This window comes from Apteryx mantelli, chromosome 16 (genome assembly GCF_036417845.1).
Source record: "Apteryx mantelli isolate bAptMan1 chromosome 16, bAptMan1.hap1, whole genome shotgun sequence".
In the NCBI taxonomy this organism is placed as follows: domain Eukaryota; kingdom Metazoa; phylum Chordata; class Aves; order Apterygiformes; family Apterygidae; genus Apteryx; species Apteryx mantelli.
This window is the reverse complement of record NC_089993.1, coordinates 2,429,844-2,447,752: the sequence shown is the minus strand read 5'-3', so window position 1 is coordinate 2,447,752 and position 17,909 is coordinate 2,429,844. Positions and strand designations below refer to the sequence as shown.

General features: G+C 53.7%; 1 protein-coding gene across 4 annotated transcripts in view; it reads left to right on the top strand.

Annotated features, from left to right (window-relative positions):
- The window catches only part of CAPN15 (calpain 15), a 65,725-nt gene extending 48,067 nt beyond the window's left edge, over positions 1–17,658 (top strand). For 2 of the 4 annotated variants that reach the window (XM_067306194.1, XM_067306195.1), the window contains exons 2-12: positions 559–2,056; positions 6,187–6,395; positions 6,644–6,827; positions 9,763–9,986; positions 11,194–11,319; positions 12,125–12,277; positions 13,229–13,390; positions 13,745–13,974; positions 14,218–14,378; positions 14,713–14,891; positions 15,245–17,658. In XM_067306194.1, coding sequence (XP_067162295.1) covers positions 559–2,056; positions 6,187–6,395; positions 6,644–6,827; positions 9,763–9,986; positions 11,194–11,319; positions 12,125–12,277; positions 13,229–13,390; positions 13,745–13,974; positions 14,218–14,378; positions 14,713–14,891; positions 15,245–15,422 — 3,304 coding nt within the window. In that variant the 3' untranslated portion in view covers positions 15,423–17,658. The remainder of the gene's footprint in view (positions 1–558; positions 2,057–6,186; positions 6,396–6,643; positions 6,828–9,762; positions 9,987–11,193; positions 11,320–12,124; positions 12,278–13,228; positions 13,391–13,744; positions 13,975–14,217; positions 14,379–14,712; positions 14,892–15,244) is intronic. The other 2 variants (XM_067306196.1, XM_013939912.2) reach the window with 2 other exon arrangements.
- Positions 17,659–17,909: the final 251 nt, after the last annotated feature.

Genomic DNA, 17,909 nt, shown 5'->3' with positions numbered 1-17,909 from the left:
CTTTCCCTGGACCTGGCTGGGGGCAGCAGAGGGTGCCTGACAAAAGCTAACCAAGCATAAGCCAGAGCGCAGTTCTTTGGGAAAACTGCCTGAAGGTGGGGTATTAACAGCCACTAGGAGCAGCAGTTGCTCTCTGAAGAGGTAAGGTAGCCAACAGCAGGGATTTGCCTGGCTCACCACAGTGTCACCTTAGCCAGAGAGTTACAAATAAGCAACAGCGGTAACAAAATTGTCCAGGGTAGTGGTGGAGTGGAGAGGCAGTGAGCTTGCTTGTAAGGGTGCACCCCCACAATCAGACACGGGTCAGCAAGGTTGCAGAGCCTCAGATGGCACCTTTGCACCCTTTCTTAAGTGATTTGGGTGGAAGCCAGCACATTGCCTGGCACTTGGAGCCATAAATTGTCAGTGCCAGAGAAACAAGTCCCTAGAAAGCAATGACAGAATTGCTGTTTATTCCCTTCCTGGAAGCAAGGTTCCATCTATACCAGGCAAGGATATGTATGGTATCTCCACGTACTCAGGGGCCCTGCCCTCATGCTCTCTTCTGCTTTCTTCCAGCCACTCCCACTCTCCTGGCTCCATGGCTGCTGTGCGTGAGTGGTCCTGCACCCGCTGTACCTTCTTGAACCCTGTCGGCCAACGGCAGTGCTCCATATGTGAAGCCCCCCGCCAAAAGCCTGACCTCAACCACATTTTGCGGCTCAGTGTGGAGGAACAGAAATGGGCCTGTGCCCGCTGCACCTTCAGGAACTTTTTGGGCAAGGAAACCTGTGAGGTGTGTGGCTTCACCCCAGAGCCAGGGCCTAGCAGCTCCCCCTTGCCCATCATCAATGGCATCTTGCCCAAGCCCACCGTGCTTGTGGAGCCCAAGGGCACATCCAAGGAGGAGGCTGCCAAGGCAGAAAGTGGCAGTGAGGACTCCGGGGGAAAGAGTCCAGATGAGGCAGAACTGGAGAAGGGCTGGGCTTGCCAGCGCTGCACGCTGCACAACACACCGGTGGCCAACTCCTGTTCTGCCTGTGGTGGGCCACGCAAGCTCTCTCTGCCCAAGATCCCACCAGAGGCGCTGGTCGTCCCTGAAGTCATCACCCCTGCTGGATTTCACATAGCCCCAGCTACTCCTCAGCCTTTAGTCTCTGTAGAGATCACTGATGGTGATGCCGTAGCCACCCAGGGCCCAGTGGCTATGGAGCAAGAGGCCCAGAAGATGCCAGCCTTCAGCCCCTTCTCCCCAGGGCTCCAGAACAACCCTGTGCCCCGGAGCCGCCGGGAGGTGCCCCCACAGCTGCAGATGCCAGGGACTGAAGCCTCCCAGCCTGTGGCTCAGACCACAGCTGGGCAGAAGGGCTCTCCACAGGGTCAAGCCAGAGCTCCACCAGCTGCCCGCTTCCAGGAGCTGCTGTCCAACAAGCGGCTGGGTGTGCTGGAGGAGGAGATGGAGGTCGGTCCATCCCACTGGAAGTGCAGCACCTGCTCCCTGCTTAACTCTGCTGGGGCCAGCAAGTGTGAGGCCTGCAGTGCCCAGAAAGGCAGTGACACAATCAACTTGGTGGGGGACTCTGTGAGATTCACCCCGTGCAGCCCCTCCAGCCCTGACTTCACTACCTGGTCCTGTTCCAAATGCACCCTCAAGAACCCCACACTGGCCCAGAAGTGCAAAGCTTGTGGCTCCTCCAAACTGCATGGCTTCCAGGAGCATGGGGCACAGGGTGAGCCAGCCCCCAGGTGTTCCGACTGTGGGGCTTGCGACAAGGGTAGCTGTTCCTCCTGCAGTGGCAGGGCCCCATCTGCCCGCAAGGTTGCTCGCCTCTTCCCTTCCCAGCTGCCCACAGCCCAAGACAGGCCGAGCCAGTGGGCTTGTCCTGCTTGCACCTTGCTCAATGAGCTCAAGGCCAAGCACTGTGTGGCCTGCCATACCCCCCAGCACTACATGGCCCAACACAAGGGCACCAAGCCCCTCAAGAGACGTGAGAGCATGCACGTGGAGAAGAGGCGGCAAACAGACGAAGGAGAGGCCAAAGCCCTGTGGGAAAACATTGTGACCTTCTGCCGGGAGGTGAGTGCTTGCTGAACTAGTCTTGCTCCTAATCTCACTTGGAGGGAGCCCTTTTCACATCTCCTCCATGGGTCTAGGTTATCAGATATCACTTCACACAAGCAAGCTTCCTTCTATCTCTTTGAGCCTTAGGGTGCAGACAAAATCTTCCCCTGCAACAGCTGGCTGCTGGGTGTTAATGCTGAAGCATAATGATATGTTAAATTGGTGTGAGATAATCTGCAGGGTGAAGGGGACCTCCCAAGGTGTTCCCTCCAGTTTACTCCCTGTCCAAGAGTGAGGAAGGCTGAGCGCTAACTCTGAAACATATGGATGTTTTAAATTGGTGGAGATAACCTCTATGGTGAAGGGAGCTTTCTAAGGTGATCAATCCAGCTCGCTCCCTGTCCAAGGATGAGGAAGGCTGGGAAAGAGTGTATCCAGATTTGCTAGTGGCACTGCTGTTTGTGGGCAGCGCCTGTGATGTGTGTAGGTATAGGAAATCTGGGGAAGCAGCAGTTCTTGTGAGAGCCTGGGATTTTTAAGGCCTCCTAAGTCCTGCACTCAAAGCACTGTTTATCTGTCTTGGGGCTTTTCAGCCTTCTGTTTTTGTGTTTGTGAACTCCCATCTGTGGCTGAAAATAGCTAGCCATTGTTTTGTGCAGCCTTAAAGCTACCTTTTGGTTGCTGTTTCACAGGCACTGTGCAACTCAGGCTTCCCTTGGAGGGAAGTGTCAGGTTGGTGACATCCTCATTCTGTTATCCCTGTATGCCTCACGTCCCGAACTCTGTGGAGCAGCCTGTCTTGTAGGGGAAATATCAAGGAGCAGGGCTCCTTGTCTGGCACTATCTGTGAGCAGGCTCATTGCTACACTCTGGGGATTGACTGACTGTCTGGCAAAGCTGTGCCTGTGCTTATGAAGCCAAGGAAGGCAGTGCTCCAGATCACTGCTTGGCCCTGGCCAGCTCAGCAGCCTGGGCACAAGCAAAGTTAGCTGCTGCAGACTCTTCCCTGGCTCTGACATTGCCCCTGCAGCTCTTGTGCCTCTGTTTCCCTCCATCTCACAGGGATGTTGATATTGACCACTTCTGTAAAGCATTAATATGTGAAAGGAAACGTCATGGTATAATCCTAATTAGCTTATGGGGCAACCTTTCCCATCACTGCTGGGGATCTGCACTGGTACTCTCTCATTGCCTTCCTATTGTCAGTGTTGACAGACCAGGGAGGTCAGCAGGCTTGCGTTGCTCTTTGCTGGGACTCTGGCCTTGCAGACCAATCTGGGCTGGACCAGGCCCATCCTGACAGTGTGCCACATGCATATGTGAGCTTTGATCTCTGTGGGAGCTAGAGGAAAGGGGTGCTCTAGGCAGGCACTCATTGCTAATTGCATAGTTGCTTTAATTGTATGGCTTTTGTAAAGGTGGAGCAAGCTATCCCCAGCTGGTCTCTTCAGTGGAGCTGTCAGAGGAACCTCATGAGGAGACAGAGAGGAACCTCCCGAAGTTCAACAAAGGGAAGTGCAGGGTCCTGCACCCAGGGAGGAATAACCCCATGCACCAGTACAGGTTTGGGGTTGACCTGCTGGAAAGCAGCTCTGTGGAGAAGGACCTGGGAGTGCTGGTGGACACCAAGTTAAGCATGAGGCAGCAACGTGCCCTTGTGGCCAAGAAGGCCAGTGGTATCCTGGGGTGCATCAGGAAGAGTGTTGCCAGCAGGTCAAGGGAGGTGATTCTGCCCCTCTACTCAGCCCTGGTGAGGCCCCATCTGGAGTACTGTGTCCAGTTCTGGGCTCCCCAGTACAAGAAAGACATGGAGCTACTGGAGAGACTCCAGCGTAGGGCTACGATGATGATTAGGGGACTGGAGCATCTCGCCTATGAGGAAAGGCTGAGAGAGCTGGGCCCGTTTAGCCTGGAGAAGAGAAGGCTGAGAGGGGATCTTATTAATGTATACAAATATCTAAAGGGAGGGTGTCAAGAGGATGGGGCCAGACTATTTCAGTGGTGCCCAGTGACAGGACGTGAGGCAACGGGCACAAACTGAAACACAGGAAGGTCCATCTGAACATGAGAAAACACTTCTTTCCTGTGAGGGTGACAGAGCACTGGAACAGGTTGCCCAGAGAGGTTGTGGAGTCTCCTTCTCTGGAGATATTCAAAACCCACCTGGATGCGATCCTGTGCAACATGCTCTAGGTAACTCTGCTTGAGCAGGGGGGTTGGACTTAGACAATCTCCAGAGGTCCCTTCCAACCTCAACCATTCTGTGATTCTCTCAGTGTCCTACCCGACCTGTGCTCCCAAATCTTTCACTGAAACAGGGCTTGGTGGCATTTGGAGCTGATATGCCATTTGTGCCTGAAGCCATGGAGGCCGCTCAGAGGTTCTAAGCTGTACATTGCTGTGCTGGGGACACTTGGACAACCTTTCCCTGGTTTATGCCCCAGTGTACTCTCAAATATGGGGGGAATTTACCCCCTGGGGAAGCCACAGAGGGCTGCAATCAGACTGTTCACTACAGAGCCTATAATGGGCTTAGGCTTCTGCTGAGCCTGGTGTCCTATGCAATCTGGAGAGAGGAGAAGGAGCCGTGTTCAGATAACTGTTGCGGTGCCTGGTGTAGGTGCCCATCTAAGCTCACAAAGTCCTGCTCAGTGCTGTCCTAGCTCAGGACGGTGACAGATTGGATCCTGGCCATGGTCTCAGGGAGACAGAAGGCTCTCCTCCATCTCTGCCTTTTGGAAGAGAGCTGCAGTAACTCCAAAGGAGACAGAAAGCTTAGGATGCCATAAAGTCCCTGACTCAAGAACTGTCATCTTGTTCTGTGCCTGTGCAGCCCTGCGCAGGGGGTTCCTGGAGAACCCTGGTCTGTTCCCCCAAGAGGTGACTATGCAAGGCCAACATGTTGCAAGATGGGGTGGTCTGCAAATACGGCAGAAGCAGTTTGCTCATCATCTGCACCCACAAGCATGGAACAAACACTATCCTTGAGAAAGCCAGTAGGACTCTGGAGCTTGTCCTTTTTGGACTGTGTCAGTATTTGAATGATGACATTTATTAGCAGAAAAACTCCTTTTTGCAAAATAGAAGCTGAAAGTGCTGATTGAAGAGCCACGTAGAAAACATTCACATCAGTGAGTTAGGATTGTAACAAAAGAAGAAGACAAATACTAGTTTGGTGTGCATAAAAGCTAATTTAAATCATAGGTGGCTTTTGATGAAAAAAATGATTTCATTGAATTAATGGTAAGAAAAAAAATCCCGGTTCTTATTTCACCCTGTGTTAAATTGTCTGAATAAGTAGCCCTTCTCCCTTTGGTGAAGTTTTGTGCTTCCATCCTAAATCTGTGGCTAATACCTACAGGATTATCTGTCCTTCATTCAATCCTATTCTTTTTAATGTGCAGTAGCTATTGCAGGTGGACTCAGAATATCCTTACTCCAGAATTGCTTGCCTATTTGTGGTCAGACTGAATTCATTTGCAAAAGGTGCCTCTGACGTTCTCCGCAAATCTACCGTGGAAGAGTCACAGAGACCTGCGACACAACCTCCTCTCTCTGGAGCAGGGCTATGCTGTGAATTGATGCAGCAGAGCCTGGGGCTGCCCTGTGCGGCTCAGCCCCTATCACAGGGCTCTAACTGAGGAGTGTTTCGTTGCCAGATGCTTCTTCACAGGCTTGCTGTTCCTGTATGCTTTGCCACTTATAGAGGCAGCCAAGGTCCCCCACAGTCCAGCTTTTAGCACCAGTGCAAAGTGCAAAATGGTTCCTGCTTGGGGAGACTGCTGAAAAAAAGAAAAAAAAAGATCTGTGTTGCAGTCAGGAGCCTGGCGCCCAGAGAGGTGAACGAGCTCATAGAAGGCACAATAGTGGCATGCTGAACCTGCTGTACAGAATTCATCTGGGCACGGTCTGCTTTGGCCTGTGACATTTTCAGCAGACACCCAGCCTCATGCTGGCCTCAAATCGTGCTCTCTGTCATGGCATCAGAACGGGCTGCCTGGGCCAAACATGAGCATTAGGGGCTCTGGTCTGCTTTCTGGGGGTAGAGTGGGGCAGGCTTTCCAAGCCGGCCCCATCCCAGGAGGACCTGGGGAGCGTGCCACACAGATGCATACTGATGCTGTCCTTGCCTTTTGCTCTCGCAGAACAAAGTCAATTTTGTAGATGATAGTTTCCACCCTGGGCCCAAATCTGTGGGATTCCCGGAAGGTGACAGTGTCCAGCAGAGGGTGAAACAGTGGCTGCGACCCCATGAAATCAACTGCAGCATCTTCAAAGACCGATCGGTGAAGTGGTCAGTGTTTCGGACACCCAGGCCCTCAGACATCCTACAGGGACTGCTGGGAAACTGCTGGTAAGAGGGAGAGAGCTGGAGTGACACCCTCCTGCACCTTCCCCTGTCTCCGCCCACCATCCAGTTCCAAATTGGACCACTGAGCCCAACCAGAGCCCATTTATACACCCAACTGTATATCCCATCCTATATCCCACCCCTTACTAAACCGCTGTGGATCCCAGGCCCTTATGCTGCTCAGCTGGACTGCCCCAGCTCTCGTGTCCTGCCCTCCCATGCCTTGCTCACAGTGTCTCCCATCTCACCAGGTTTCTGAGTGCCCTGGCCGTGCTGGCGGAGCGGCCAGAGCTGGTGGAGAGGGTGATGATCACGCGGACGCTATGCCCTGAGGGTGCCTACCAGGTGCGGCTGTGCAAGGATGGCACATGGACCACTGTGCTGGTGGATGACATGTTGCCTTGTGATGAGTGTGGATACCTCCTCTTCTCTCAGGTCAGCATCCCGGCGGGGGGAAAAAGGGGTGCTAGGAAGGTGTGGGCAGGGCCCCAGGGGCCTGGGACTGTCTCATCTCCAGCTGTCCCAGGACAGGACTGATAGAGGCTGTGGAGTGGGAAGAGATACTGCTGTGGTTCACAGGGAGCCCTTACTCTGGGCTGCATCAGGGAAGGCTGATGAGGCATATGCAGCTTGCGACCCTGTCTTCTGCTGGGTGTTCAGGTTGACTGAGCTCTTTGAGACCATGATGTAAATCTGTTCAGGCTTCTCTTGTCATTTTCCAGACTGCAAGAGAGTTCTTTTGCAGTTGTCTTTTCCCCCCTGCTCTCCCCACATTGCAGGTCTACAGGGGAAGCCATCTTTATTCTTCACAGCAAAAAGAAAGTATTTTACCTGAGTATTTTTGCACAGAGAGAGGCTGAGTGAAAGTTGTTTCTTTCCTCTGCGGGGAGATCTGGCATCTTGGCTTTGTCAGGGAGGGACCACGGAGAGGGAGTTGATTGCCCTGTAAATCAGCCTATTTTGAGCCAGTGCCTGGTTGCTCTGAGCACACTCAGGTGGCATCTGCTGGGATTAAAGAAGCTCCCTCAGCCACTTTGGGACATCACTGTGCATTATGCCCTGCCCTGCCTGCCAGGCCCAGAGGCACTTGCCTGGATCATTTCCATGAAGGAGACCAAGAATGTCATTATTGAAAATCAGACAGCAGAATCTGCCAAACAAACCAAAGTGCCACAGTCAGGAGGAGAGACAGGGACCTGGGAACATTGGACTTCTCTGTGGGTTTGGCTGTGTTCTGCAAATCCAAATTCTCTGTTTTAAAATACACACAGCCCAAAGAGCTACATCATGCTTGAGCTGTAGATGCGTTTATGCAGCGAGGACAGGAGGTGGGGGCCCAGGGATAACTCAAGTACTAGGGAAACCTTAATTTCGATACAGCTTGCAAAGTCCCTGGCCTGAGTGGGCTTAGTAGCCTGTGCTCTCCACTGCATGGAGGCAACCCAATCTTGGGGCAGTAGTTAATTGTATCAGAGTTAGCAGGCTTCTCTGGGCATGGGGTGGCAGAGTCTGTTCAGCGTACTTGGCAGCATCAGCTCCTGTGCTCTGCTTAACCCCAGTAGGCTCTGTGCAGACTGCTTTGGGTCCAGGCAGGGACTTCACGCTGTTCAACCACAGATATACCATTGCCAAGGCTGGATTGCCCAGCCAGTTTCTCTACAAAGTGGATGATCCCCCAAGGGATACAGGAGAGCTCAGCATGTCAAAATGATTGCCAGCACTCCTGGAAGTGGATCCTATTAAAGAGAAATATTGGAGAGGGGAAGAAAAAGGAGTCCATGTCTACATTTTGTCTCATGATAGACAGAGAAGACCAAATCAGATGAAATTCTTTATTTTTAGCATAGGATTTGTCTCTTGGGGTTTTTTTGTTTGTTTGTTTGTTTGTTTGTTTTTCCTTCTCCATCTATTCTTCCTCTCTTACAAATTTCAAGTCTGTATATTTTGAAGATTGAAGATTTTCACATGGACTGGGCTTGCTTTGCCTTTGATTCCACATGCATCTGAATCTTGAAAGAATTTTGCTGCTGAGTGTTTAGGTGTCTGAGCTGAATGTGGGGGGTAAAAAGGAAAACCAGAGTTATAAAAATAAAGCAAAATCAGGGTCTTATCACAGCTCCCTAGCTGAGTCTCAGATGAAAATAAACTACATGGATTTTGTTGTGTGAGGAACTCAAAAACAGACCAGAGAAAAGCACTTCTAAGCTTCCTTTATCTGTCACAAAGAAATCTTCATTGCCCTCCTTTCCTCTCCCAACTCCTGACGGTCACCTGTGAGTCACATAAAGTTACAAGTGTACCAGTGATTTTCCCTTGCTACCCTCCAAGCACTGGGTTTTGGAGCATCTCCAACTGAACCTGATTTATTGGGGATGCAGAGGCCAACAAATGTTTCTGTGACCTCTGTGCTTGTATGCTTGCAACCTTCTTCATCCATCTCTTTGCTTCCTCATGGCAGGTGAGGGCTGGGATGGAGGTGTCTCCTCCCAGGTCTGAGCATGGCCAGGACAGCATAGGAGGTTGAGGACCCGTAACAGTGGCTGGGACATCCTGGTGGTAGGCTTTGTAATCCTCTGGGTGCATTAATGCAGCCTGTACATTTCTTTATGAATGCATAATCACCTAGCCGTACCAATAGCCTGGCACCAGAGCAAAGTGACTCCAGGGAGATCTTCCCCCTGCAAAACATGCATCTTCTAATTATATCTTGCCATTGTCCCTGTGCTGGGAGCGGAGAAGTTTGCCAGTGTGCCTCTGAGTTTTTGGAGCTTCATCCCTTTGTCCTTGAAACAACCTCTTCATTGTGTGTGAACTCTAACTGGTTCTACTGCAAAGTGTGCTCTAGGCAGCCTCCTCCTCCAAAGGTGTGTTGTTTTTTATTTGCAATGGTGTATGAGTAAAAGTCAACTGCCCAGATGTGCCTGATAGCCCCTTCTGTTACTAAATATTTTTGAATCCAGATTGATGTGGAAAGAAGGGGCTATTAGCTTATCAAATTAAAAAAACAAGCAAACAAAAACAAACAAACAAAAAAACCTCCTCTGCTCGCCTCACTGTCTGGACCCCAGACCCCAGACCCCTGCTGTGTTGTCATCCAGGCCTCTTATGCATTAAATCCAGGATATTTTCCCAAGGGGGAAATAAACTGCAAACAAAAGCCTGGACAGACAGTGAATGGGGTTTTCCTTGGTCATATGTGAGCAAACTCCTGGTAGCTTGGCCTTGCTGTTCCCATCACTTCATCTCCCTTCAGTGTGAGGGCTGGCAGATAGAAAGTGAGCAGGGCTTTGCCTTTTCTGCATGCGGTCCATTTGTTTTTCCATCACATGCCTGGGGATGGCTTGTGACATGTTTCTGTCTCTTTCCCCAGGCCCAGAGGAAGCAGTTATGGGTAGCCCTCATTGAGAAGGCGCTGGCCAAGCTTCATGGTTCGTACTTTGCCCTCCAGGCAGGGCGTGCTATTGAAGGCCTGGCTACACTAACTGGTGCCCCCTGCGAGAGCCTGATGCTGCAGGTCAGCTCCACTAACCCTCGCGAGGAGCCCATTGACACTGACCTCATCTGGGCCAAAATGCTGAGTTCTAAGGAGGCTGGGTAAGACGAGGCAGGAGGATGTCATGTTAGCTGTCAGGAGCATGGATACTCAAAGAAGGGGGCAAGGGTGGCCACTCTCATTTGTAGAGACTGAGAGGAGAGGGGCTAGTGTGTTGACCCAGGATGTAGTCCACCATGCTTGGCATCCATCTGAAGTGTTGACAGAACCCCCTCTAAGCTCTAAGAAATGATTTCTCCTTTATTTAGTTTTCATATGAAATTAAAATCCTAGTGGATTTCCCTGTGCACGTTTGCTGCTGTCTTACAGAGGTTTTGAAGTGACTGGCATTAAACCCACTTGCTTTGCTTTGAGTTTTGTTTCCATATTTCCTGTATTAATAAGGGCTTTACTCTGCACGTGTTCCCCACCTATAAATGACATCTTTGGCCATGCCTGGGCGTGATTAGTCCAGTCTATAGGAGACAAAGCAAAAGCAAGTCCTCTTGCTCATCACTGGGAGACTCAACCAACAGGAAGAATGGGAGGGAAGTTAGGTTCCTAGGCTCTGCACAATCAGAGTGATTTTTATTGTGATAGCTAAAGGCAGGATAGCTCCTGCCACCCTGTGGTATGGGGCCATGACTGTGGTTCTGCCACATGGGAAGCTAATCTATCCCAGCATATGGTATCCTCACAAGCTTGGGTGGTGCAGACTTCCAGCCCTGAGTGGCCTGTGTCCTCACTCCCACAGACAGGGCCTGCTCCCTGAAAAGTGGAGGCAGACACACCATTTGCCATTTCAATTTGGCCTGAGCCCTGCCAGCCGTCAAGGACACCCTTGGCAGTACCCTGGGACCTGACAGAAAATGGGTGAGGTTGGGGGAAAGCCCCACTGTGCATGTGGGAAGAGCAAGCAGGAAGAGACAGGGGATTTGACGGAAGGGTGAGGGCAGCTCTGCTTTGTCCATCTGGTGTTAGAAGACAATCAAGTGCCCTGATCTGAGGGCACTGCTTGGAGAAGCTCTCCACAGATCCTGGACTTGAGCGCACACCTGAGTTGTGGGCTGAAGGAAGCTTGCTGCCTAGGCAGAGCTCCAGCCATTGGGGTCAGGGCACTGCTCTGGGGAGGCTTGCAGTGTGATTGCAGAGAGGGAATACGGAGGATCCTGCCAGGGGAAAGTCTGCTGCATGTCTTGAGCTGTGGGGACCAGCTTCCCCCAGTGCCAGCCCCTGCAGGACACTAAACATTTTGCTGTCCCCGTGCAGGTTCCTCATGGGCGCATCCTGTGGTGGGGGAAACATGAAGGTGGATGATGTGGCCTACGAGAGTATGGGTCTCCGTCCACGGCATGCCTACTCTATCCTGGATGTGCGGGATGTCCAAGGCTTCAGGTGAGTTAGCTGGTGGAGGCTGGCATACTACAGCAAACGTTCCTACCAATATAGCCTGAGCAGAAACCCAGGAGAAAGATAAAGGAGAATGCAAGGGCATGCTGGACAAGACCTTGGGGATTCTCATGTGTCCCATCCTTATGGTCAGCAAGGGCTACTTCTCCATCTCATGGTGTCACATAAATGCTGCTGTCATATAAGCCGGCTTTGTGTGGCGCTGGGCCCATGTCCTAGGCTGCTCTGCTCTAGGTGGCCCTCTCTGATCTTTGAGGTCTGTGCGGTATGGTTTGCTCAGTCTTCCCGTGGGTGGCATGATACAGAGGATTGAGTCGAGCTCTTTCAGTATGAATTAATCAGGGCATCCTTCTTATCTTTGTGGGGTGGGAGAGACAGAAATGGGTGTTGTCCCAGCTACCTGGGTGCCTGTATGAAGGCCTGTTTTTAGCCATGTCATGTGGGGGCTTGTGTTGCTCTCTGAGCATTTGCTCACCAGCCTCCTCCCTGCAGTGCCTGGCTGGAGGCCATTCTGGGCAGGGAATGGTGGGGTGAGCTGCAGCAGATCCAAACAGAAGTGCAGGACATGGACATCTGGGGCTTTTTGTGGGGGAGGGATGGAAAATTTGGGTTGGGATGCTCTGGGGGCTCTGAAAGTCAGGGGCAGTCTGGAGGGGTAGAAGGTTGTGTGAAGTAGGGGTGGCCAAACTGAGTGGCTGAGTTTGTGGAGATGGGTGAACATCTCAGAGGCGATCACCCTTATGTCCTCCCTTACCCTGAGCCTCTGACACCCTTGTTCCCCTTCCCCCAGGTTACTGCGGCTCCGAAACCCCTGGGGCCGCTTCTCCTGGAATGGCAGCTGGTCTGATGAGTGGCCCCACTGGCCTGCCCCCTTGCGTCATGACCTGATGCCCCATGGCAGCAGTGAGGGGGTCTTCTGGATGGAGTACAGCGATTTCATTAAGTACGGTAGTGCCCAGGAGGCAGAGACCCCCAGGCCTCACTCACAGGGCAGATCCTGGGCTTGGGTGCGGAAGCAAGGCAGCATGACATGGGGACTGAAGAGCAGAAGGGATGGGTGGAGGCTGTGTGATGAAATTGCCTCAAGGGATGTTTTGTATTGGGTCATGGGAACTCCTTCACTCAGAGGAGACAGGATGGAGAAATCCTTGCAGGGGAGGACTCTGGTCTCCATGGCCTGATGTGCTGACTGTGCCCACACATTCAGTGGCAGCTGGGCACGGCCTTCCACCGTGCAGCCAGACTGGATTGTGCCAGGATCAGAGATCAGTGGGCACTTCTGGGGAGAAACCTCTGCAGGGCCGTGGGACAGCGTGGGGGACTGGGCTGCTCCTCTGCTCCTGCTCCCTTTCCCGGAGGAAAAAGCAGGGCTGCTCCTGGCCCAGCCTGGCACTGACAGTGCTGCTCACGCAGTGTGGCAGGGCCATGCCACCTAGTGGCGTGCAGCAGCTGCTGCAGCTACTGACAGTGCCTGTTTCCTTGCCTCTGTGAGGCCCCTGGGCCCAGGTGGGTGCAGAGCTTTGGGGAGAGTCCTCCCAAGGGCACTGCTCTCCCTCCCTTCACCCCTTCAGCTCTGCCCCCTCTCCTGTCACTCTCACCTTATCAGAGTGCCCTTGTCCCATCTGGAAAGCAGGCACTGCCCTTCTGTAGGTCACATCTCAGTAGTGTGGAGACAGGCCTGTTGTATGAGCCCAGAGTCTCTGGGCTGAGAAAGAAAATGGGGCATGAGGGCAAAGATGGGGTACAATGGGCTAGACATCTCCAGAGGGGCATGTGGAGCTTCTGGTGCCTGCTTCTTTCCAGCTGTGTGAGTCACAGTGGGTTGGGGCATGAGGGCAGAGCAGTGCACCTGCGGAGGGCCCCACAGGGCCTGCTGAGCCCAGATTTCCCACAGGTATTTTGACTCCGTGGATATCTGCAAGCTCCATTCGGACTGGCATGAGGTGCGTGTCCAGGGCATGTTCCCCAACAAGGCCAATGGGCCGGTAACAGTGACGTCGCTGACAGTGTTGGAGCGTGCTGCCCTGGAGTTTGCCCTCTTCCAGGAGGGCAGCAGGTGAGTTGGGCAGCTGCGAGGGCTGAAAGCAGTGAACCAGAACCCAGGGGAAATGTGTTTTGCCCTGATCGGGCTACCTCCACATGCCATCCTGAGGGGTTGCAAAGCATGGGGATCAGCCTCCATTGGCATTTCTTCAGTGATTCTCATGGCTCCCTCGTGTTTCAGGGCTAGGGTGATCACAGCTGAAACCCCAGCCCTGAACAGGCACTGGTTCATGGGGCAGGATACTCAGGATATCTATCCAGGCCCAGTGGGAGGACTGTTCCTCTAGATTGGCCGTCCTGCCCAGAGTGGGTGCTGTCCATGTGCTCTGCTATGCTCGGGTGAGGTGTGACCCTCCTCTTGTCGCAGGCGATCGGACATGGTGGACAGCCACTTGCTGGATCTGTGCATCATGGTTTTTCGGGCTACCTTCACCAGCGGGAACAAGCTGAGCCTGGGCCGGCTGATGGCTCACAGCAAACGAGCCGTCAAGAAGTTCGTCAACTGCGACGTCATGCTGGAGCCGGGCGAGTACGCTGTCGTGTGCTGTGCCTTCAACCACTGGAACGCCGACCTGGCAGGCCCCACTGCTGCCCAGGGTAAGGGGTGCTGGGGCCAGAGAGGCTATGTTGGAACTGGGCTCCCCTCACCACAGAGATGCTGATGGTAACCCCTGGGAGAGGCAGAGATGATGAAGCCCCCCAAACGTTGCTGTGGGGGCCCTACTGGGTTAGGGGGTTACATGTGTGTGCAGCAACTCAGCAAAGCTGGGCTCCCAGGGAGAGATGGGCTCTGGGACAGTCTCACTGAACACCCCTGTGTGTGCTGTGTCATCCCCACAGCGTCCAGTCCCACCAGCAGCCGGCAGGCCACTGATTATTCCAGCTATATCCTGGCCATCTACAGCTCCCGCCTGGTGATGGTGGAGCAGGTGGAGGCACAGCCCACCACACTGGCAGATGCCATCATCCTGCTGACTGAGAACAAGGGCGAGCGGCACGAGGTGGGTGAGGGTGGCACATGGCAGACGATGGTGCAGGCCATGGCTGCAGAGGGGGCAATGGTGCTAGCAGAAGCCAGTACCCTGCCCTCTGCCATGTCATCAGAGTCCTTGGCAGTAATCAGGAAGGACCTGTGCCAGCTCTGGAATCCAATCCCTTCCTGCCCCATGAGTGCCCACTCCTTCTCTATGTGGGTCTGCATGGAGTACCCCAGCCATATGGGGGCACAGGGTGGCAGTGCTTGGCTGGGAGGTGAAAGATGCTGATTCAGGGGCTGAAACTCAGAGACAGGGGTACCCACAGGGTTCAGATACCTGACTGGGTTATTTGCCTCAGGGTCGTGAGGGGATGACATGCTACTACCTGACACATGGCTGGGCAGGGCTCATTGTGGTGGTGGAGAACCGGCACCCCAAGTCCTACCTGCACGTCCAGTGTGACTGCACTGACAGCTTCAACGTCGTCTCCACACGTGGCAGCCTCAAAACCCAAGACAGCGTTCCCCCCCTGCACAGGTCAGGGGTAGGCAAGGGTGGGAGGGTTGGAGGTTGGTGCAGGGCTGCATGGGGAAGGCCAGTGTGTGTGCTGTTATCGCTGAGGGGTGCTGACAGGTTTGGAGCAAGGCAGGGTATGGGGCTTCCGGGGTGGTGTGGGCAAAGGTTTGCAGGGTGGGCATTGGGGTGACAGGCAAGGGGTGGACAGAGCCAGGCACAGCACTGGCATGAAGGATGGGTGCGTGGGCAGGGTAAGGGATTGCCATGGTAGGGGTTAAGCCAGGCAGCAAGCCTTTCCACCTGGCATGGGGGCAGCATGTTTCTTTGCCAAGCTGGGCAGCTGGCCAGCCCTGAGCTTGGCACTTTCTTTGCAGGCAGGTGTTGGTGATCCTTTCCCAGCTGGAGGGTAATGCTGGCTTCTCCATCACCCACCGTCTGGCACACCGTAAAGCCACCCAGGCCTTCCTCAATGACTGGATGTCCACAAAAGGGACCCACAACCCCCTGCTCACACCTGAGGTCGCCGGACTCCATGGGCCCCGGCCGCTATGACAAAATGCCTCCTCCACCCTACTCCTCTTCCCCTTTATTTTCACTGAGCCTCTGGCCTGGGGTCGCCCCCCGAACTGTCAGCACTGAGCCACAGGGCAGAGCTGGAGTGTCACACCAAGCACTTTGCCCTGTGCCCACGGGGCTGGGGGTGAGTTCTCAGGGGCCAGGACTAGCTCTGCTCACAGCCCCCTCCCCGGCAGCGCCTGCCTCCCCCCCCGCCAATTCACGCACTTTATGAGGAGCCAGTGGGGGGGGGAAGGGATGAGGGCACGGCCTGGCCTGTGGCTATCTCAGGATCCCACCTCCTCCAAACGAGCACTGGGGTCTGGTACCCTCTGCCTTGCCCCAGGCATGCAGAGCAGTAGCAGGTGGCTGCAGGAGAGGGAGGGGGTTGGAGGTTGCCGTCAACCCCCTTCCCAGGCACCACGCTCAGGACTCTGCCCCCTCCCATGGCGCCGGGGCCCTGGCGCTGCAAAAAAGCAAAAGAATATACCTCTCAAGTCTGTCCATCTATGTGATCCTCCGTCTGCCTGCTGGGCCCTTCCCACTGTCTTTTTCCCCTGTTGTCTGCCGTGAGAAATGAATGGGAGACTCGCATCAAGGTACCTTTGCTGAGCGACAGAGGTTGCTGATTCAGATCACCACACGGGCATGGGATGTGCTGTGGTCGCCCTACCCTTGTGCCACCTTTGCTTACTGTTCATGGTGTGGAGTTGCTGCATTTCTCAGACTGACTCTGGCACCTTGCTTGGCCCCAGGAGACTGGGCTGCCCCTGCCTGTGGGGTAAGGACAGAGGAGTGGTGGCTGGGGCCAAGAAGGAGAAGGTGCTTGATTCTTTTAAAAATCCACTACTGATTTTCACAGCATCTTGGAGCAAAATGAACAGATCCAGTTCTCTGCCTGTGCTCTACAGTGGGGAGCAAGGGTGGGTTTCCTGCATCCTTGGAGGGGGGAGACACTTCACTGCTTTGTGGCAACAGGGGCCCCCTTAACTCATCACACAAGTGTTACTATGCAATGGCAGCCACTGAAAGCAGTGCCTGGAGAGAAGCCATGAGTTCTGAGCTGGGGCTTGGCTCCCTGGCCCTGGGCACTGCCCTGCTGCCACCTCACCGGGCTAGCCCCATGCCCTGTGAAGGCAAGGGTTGAACGTTGGCAGTTTTGCAGTGCCCAGCGAGTGATGGAGGGCATCAGGGTACAGGGCAGCAGGTACAGACCCAATGTTAGGGGAGCAGCTCCCAGCAGGTTGCTTTACTTAGTTGCCACGTGCAAGTGTGGGGGCAGCAGTGAGCCCCATCCTTTAGAGGCAAAGTCCCTTGGAAGCCAGCTGGGACAAGGCAGAGACTTGCAGGGGCCTTTTGACATAACTGAGGCCTGCTGGATGCTCCATGATGGGGGCTGTGCCCTGTATGCAGGCAGCAGTGTAAACGCATCAGATGTCACCAGGTAGTCTAATGCTGCCCTGAAGCTTTTTCCCAGTGTTTTTTGGGCATTGTGGCTCTCCAGTTTGGTTAGAGAGTGAGAGAGGGAGGGAGGGAGGGAGGGAGAGAGAGAGAGAGAGAGAGAGAGAGAGAGAGAGAGAGAGAGAGTGTGTGTGTGTGTGTGTATGTGTGTGTGTGTGTGTGTGTGTGTTGGGGGGGTGACTGGGGGAGAGTCTGCTAGTGTTACTACTATCCTTCCTAGGTTGTGAGGACATGCAGCTCCAGGGGGTGATGAGAGATGTTGAGCCCTGTTAATGGCCAGGCTCCTGATTGTGATGCATGTTGCAGTGCGTTCTGCATCCCCCTGCCTGTGATGGTGGCCACCCCTGGGTACACTGAGAACACCAGGCCCTGGGCATGGGGATCCGCTAGGTTTGGAGTCTGCCCACCTGCGTCTGTCTCTTTCCAGTCCTTCAAGAGATGGGGGATGGGCAGGGGCCTGGGAAGAAGTGCTCTGGGGGCACATGCTGCCATGGGACCCACCTGGCCCCTTGGGGCAGGGGCTGCTCAGCCAAGCTGTCTGTATTTTTTGTTGATCTGTTTTCTCTCTTCCCTGCTCCTTTGTTCTTTGCTTTTTCTCTTTCTGTCTTTGATCTGTGAAAATTTTTAACCCTGTATATACTGTCCAGCTCTTAAGAAACATAGGCTATTTTATCAAATGTAAATCAGATCAGTAATCCCTGTATGATACAAATTATGGTGGTTTTCAAACTCAGGTTCTGATGGACCAAATAAAGTTTTGTTTTTTACTGAAGCTGCCTGGATTTGCTGTGCTTTGGGGATACTAGATCAGGTGCACCACCATGGGGAGGTGCTGAGGAGGTAGACCTGAAGGGAAAGGAAGGAAGGGTGGCACCTGGCTGTGTGACTTTGGGGACCAAGGAAGAGCCTTTTCTGTGGAGAGCTGGGGTGGATGGAGTTTTTAGCAAGTGCCTGCAAGGGAACCCTGGGTCACATGCTTGGGGGCCAGGCTACATTCAGCCCTGAGAGGTCCCCTTGCAGTGA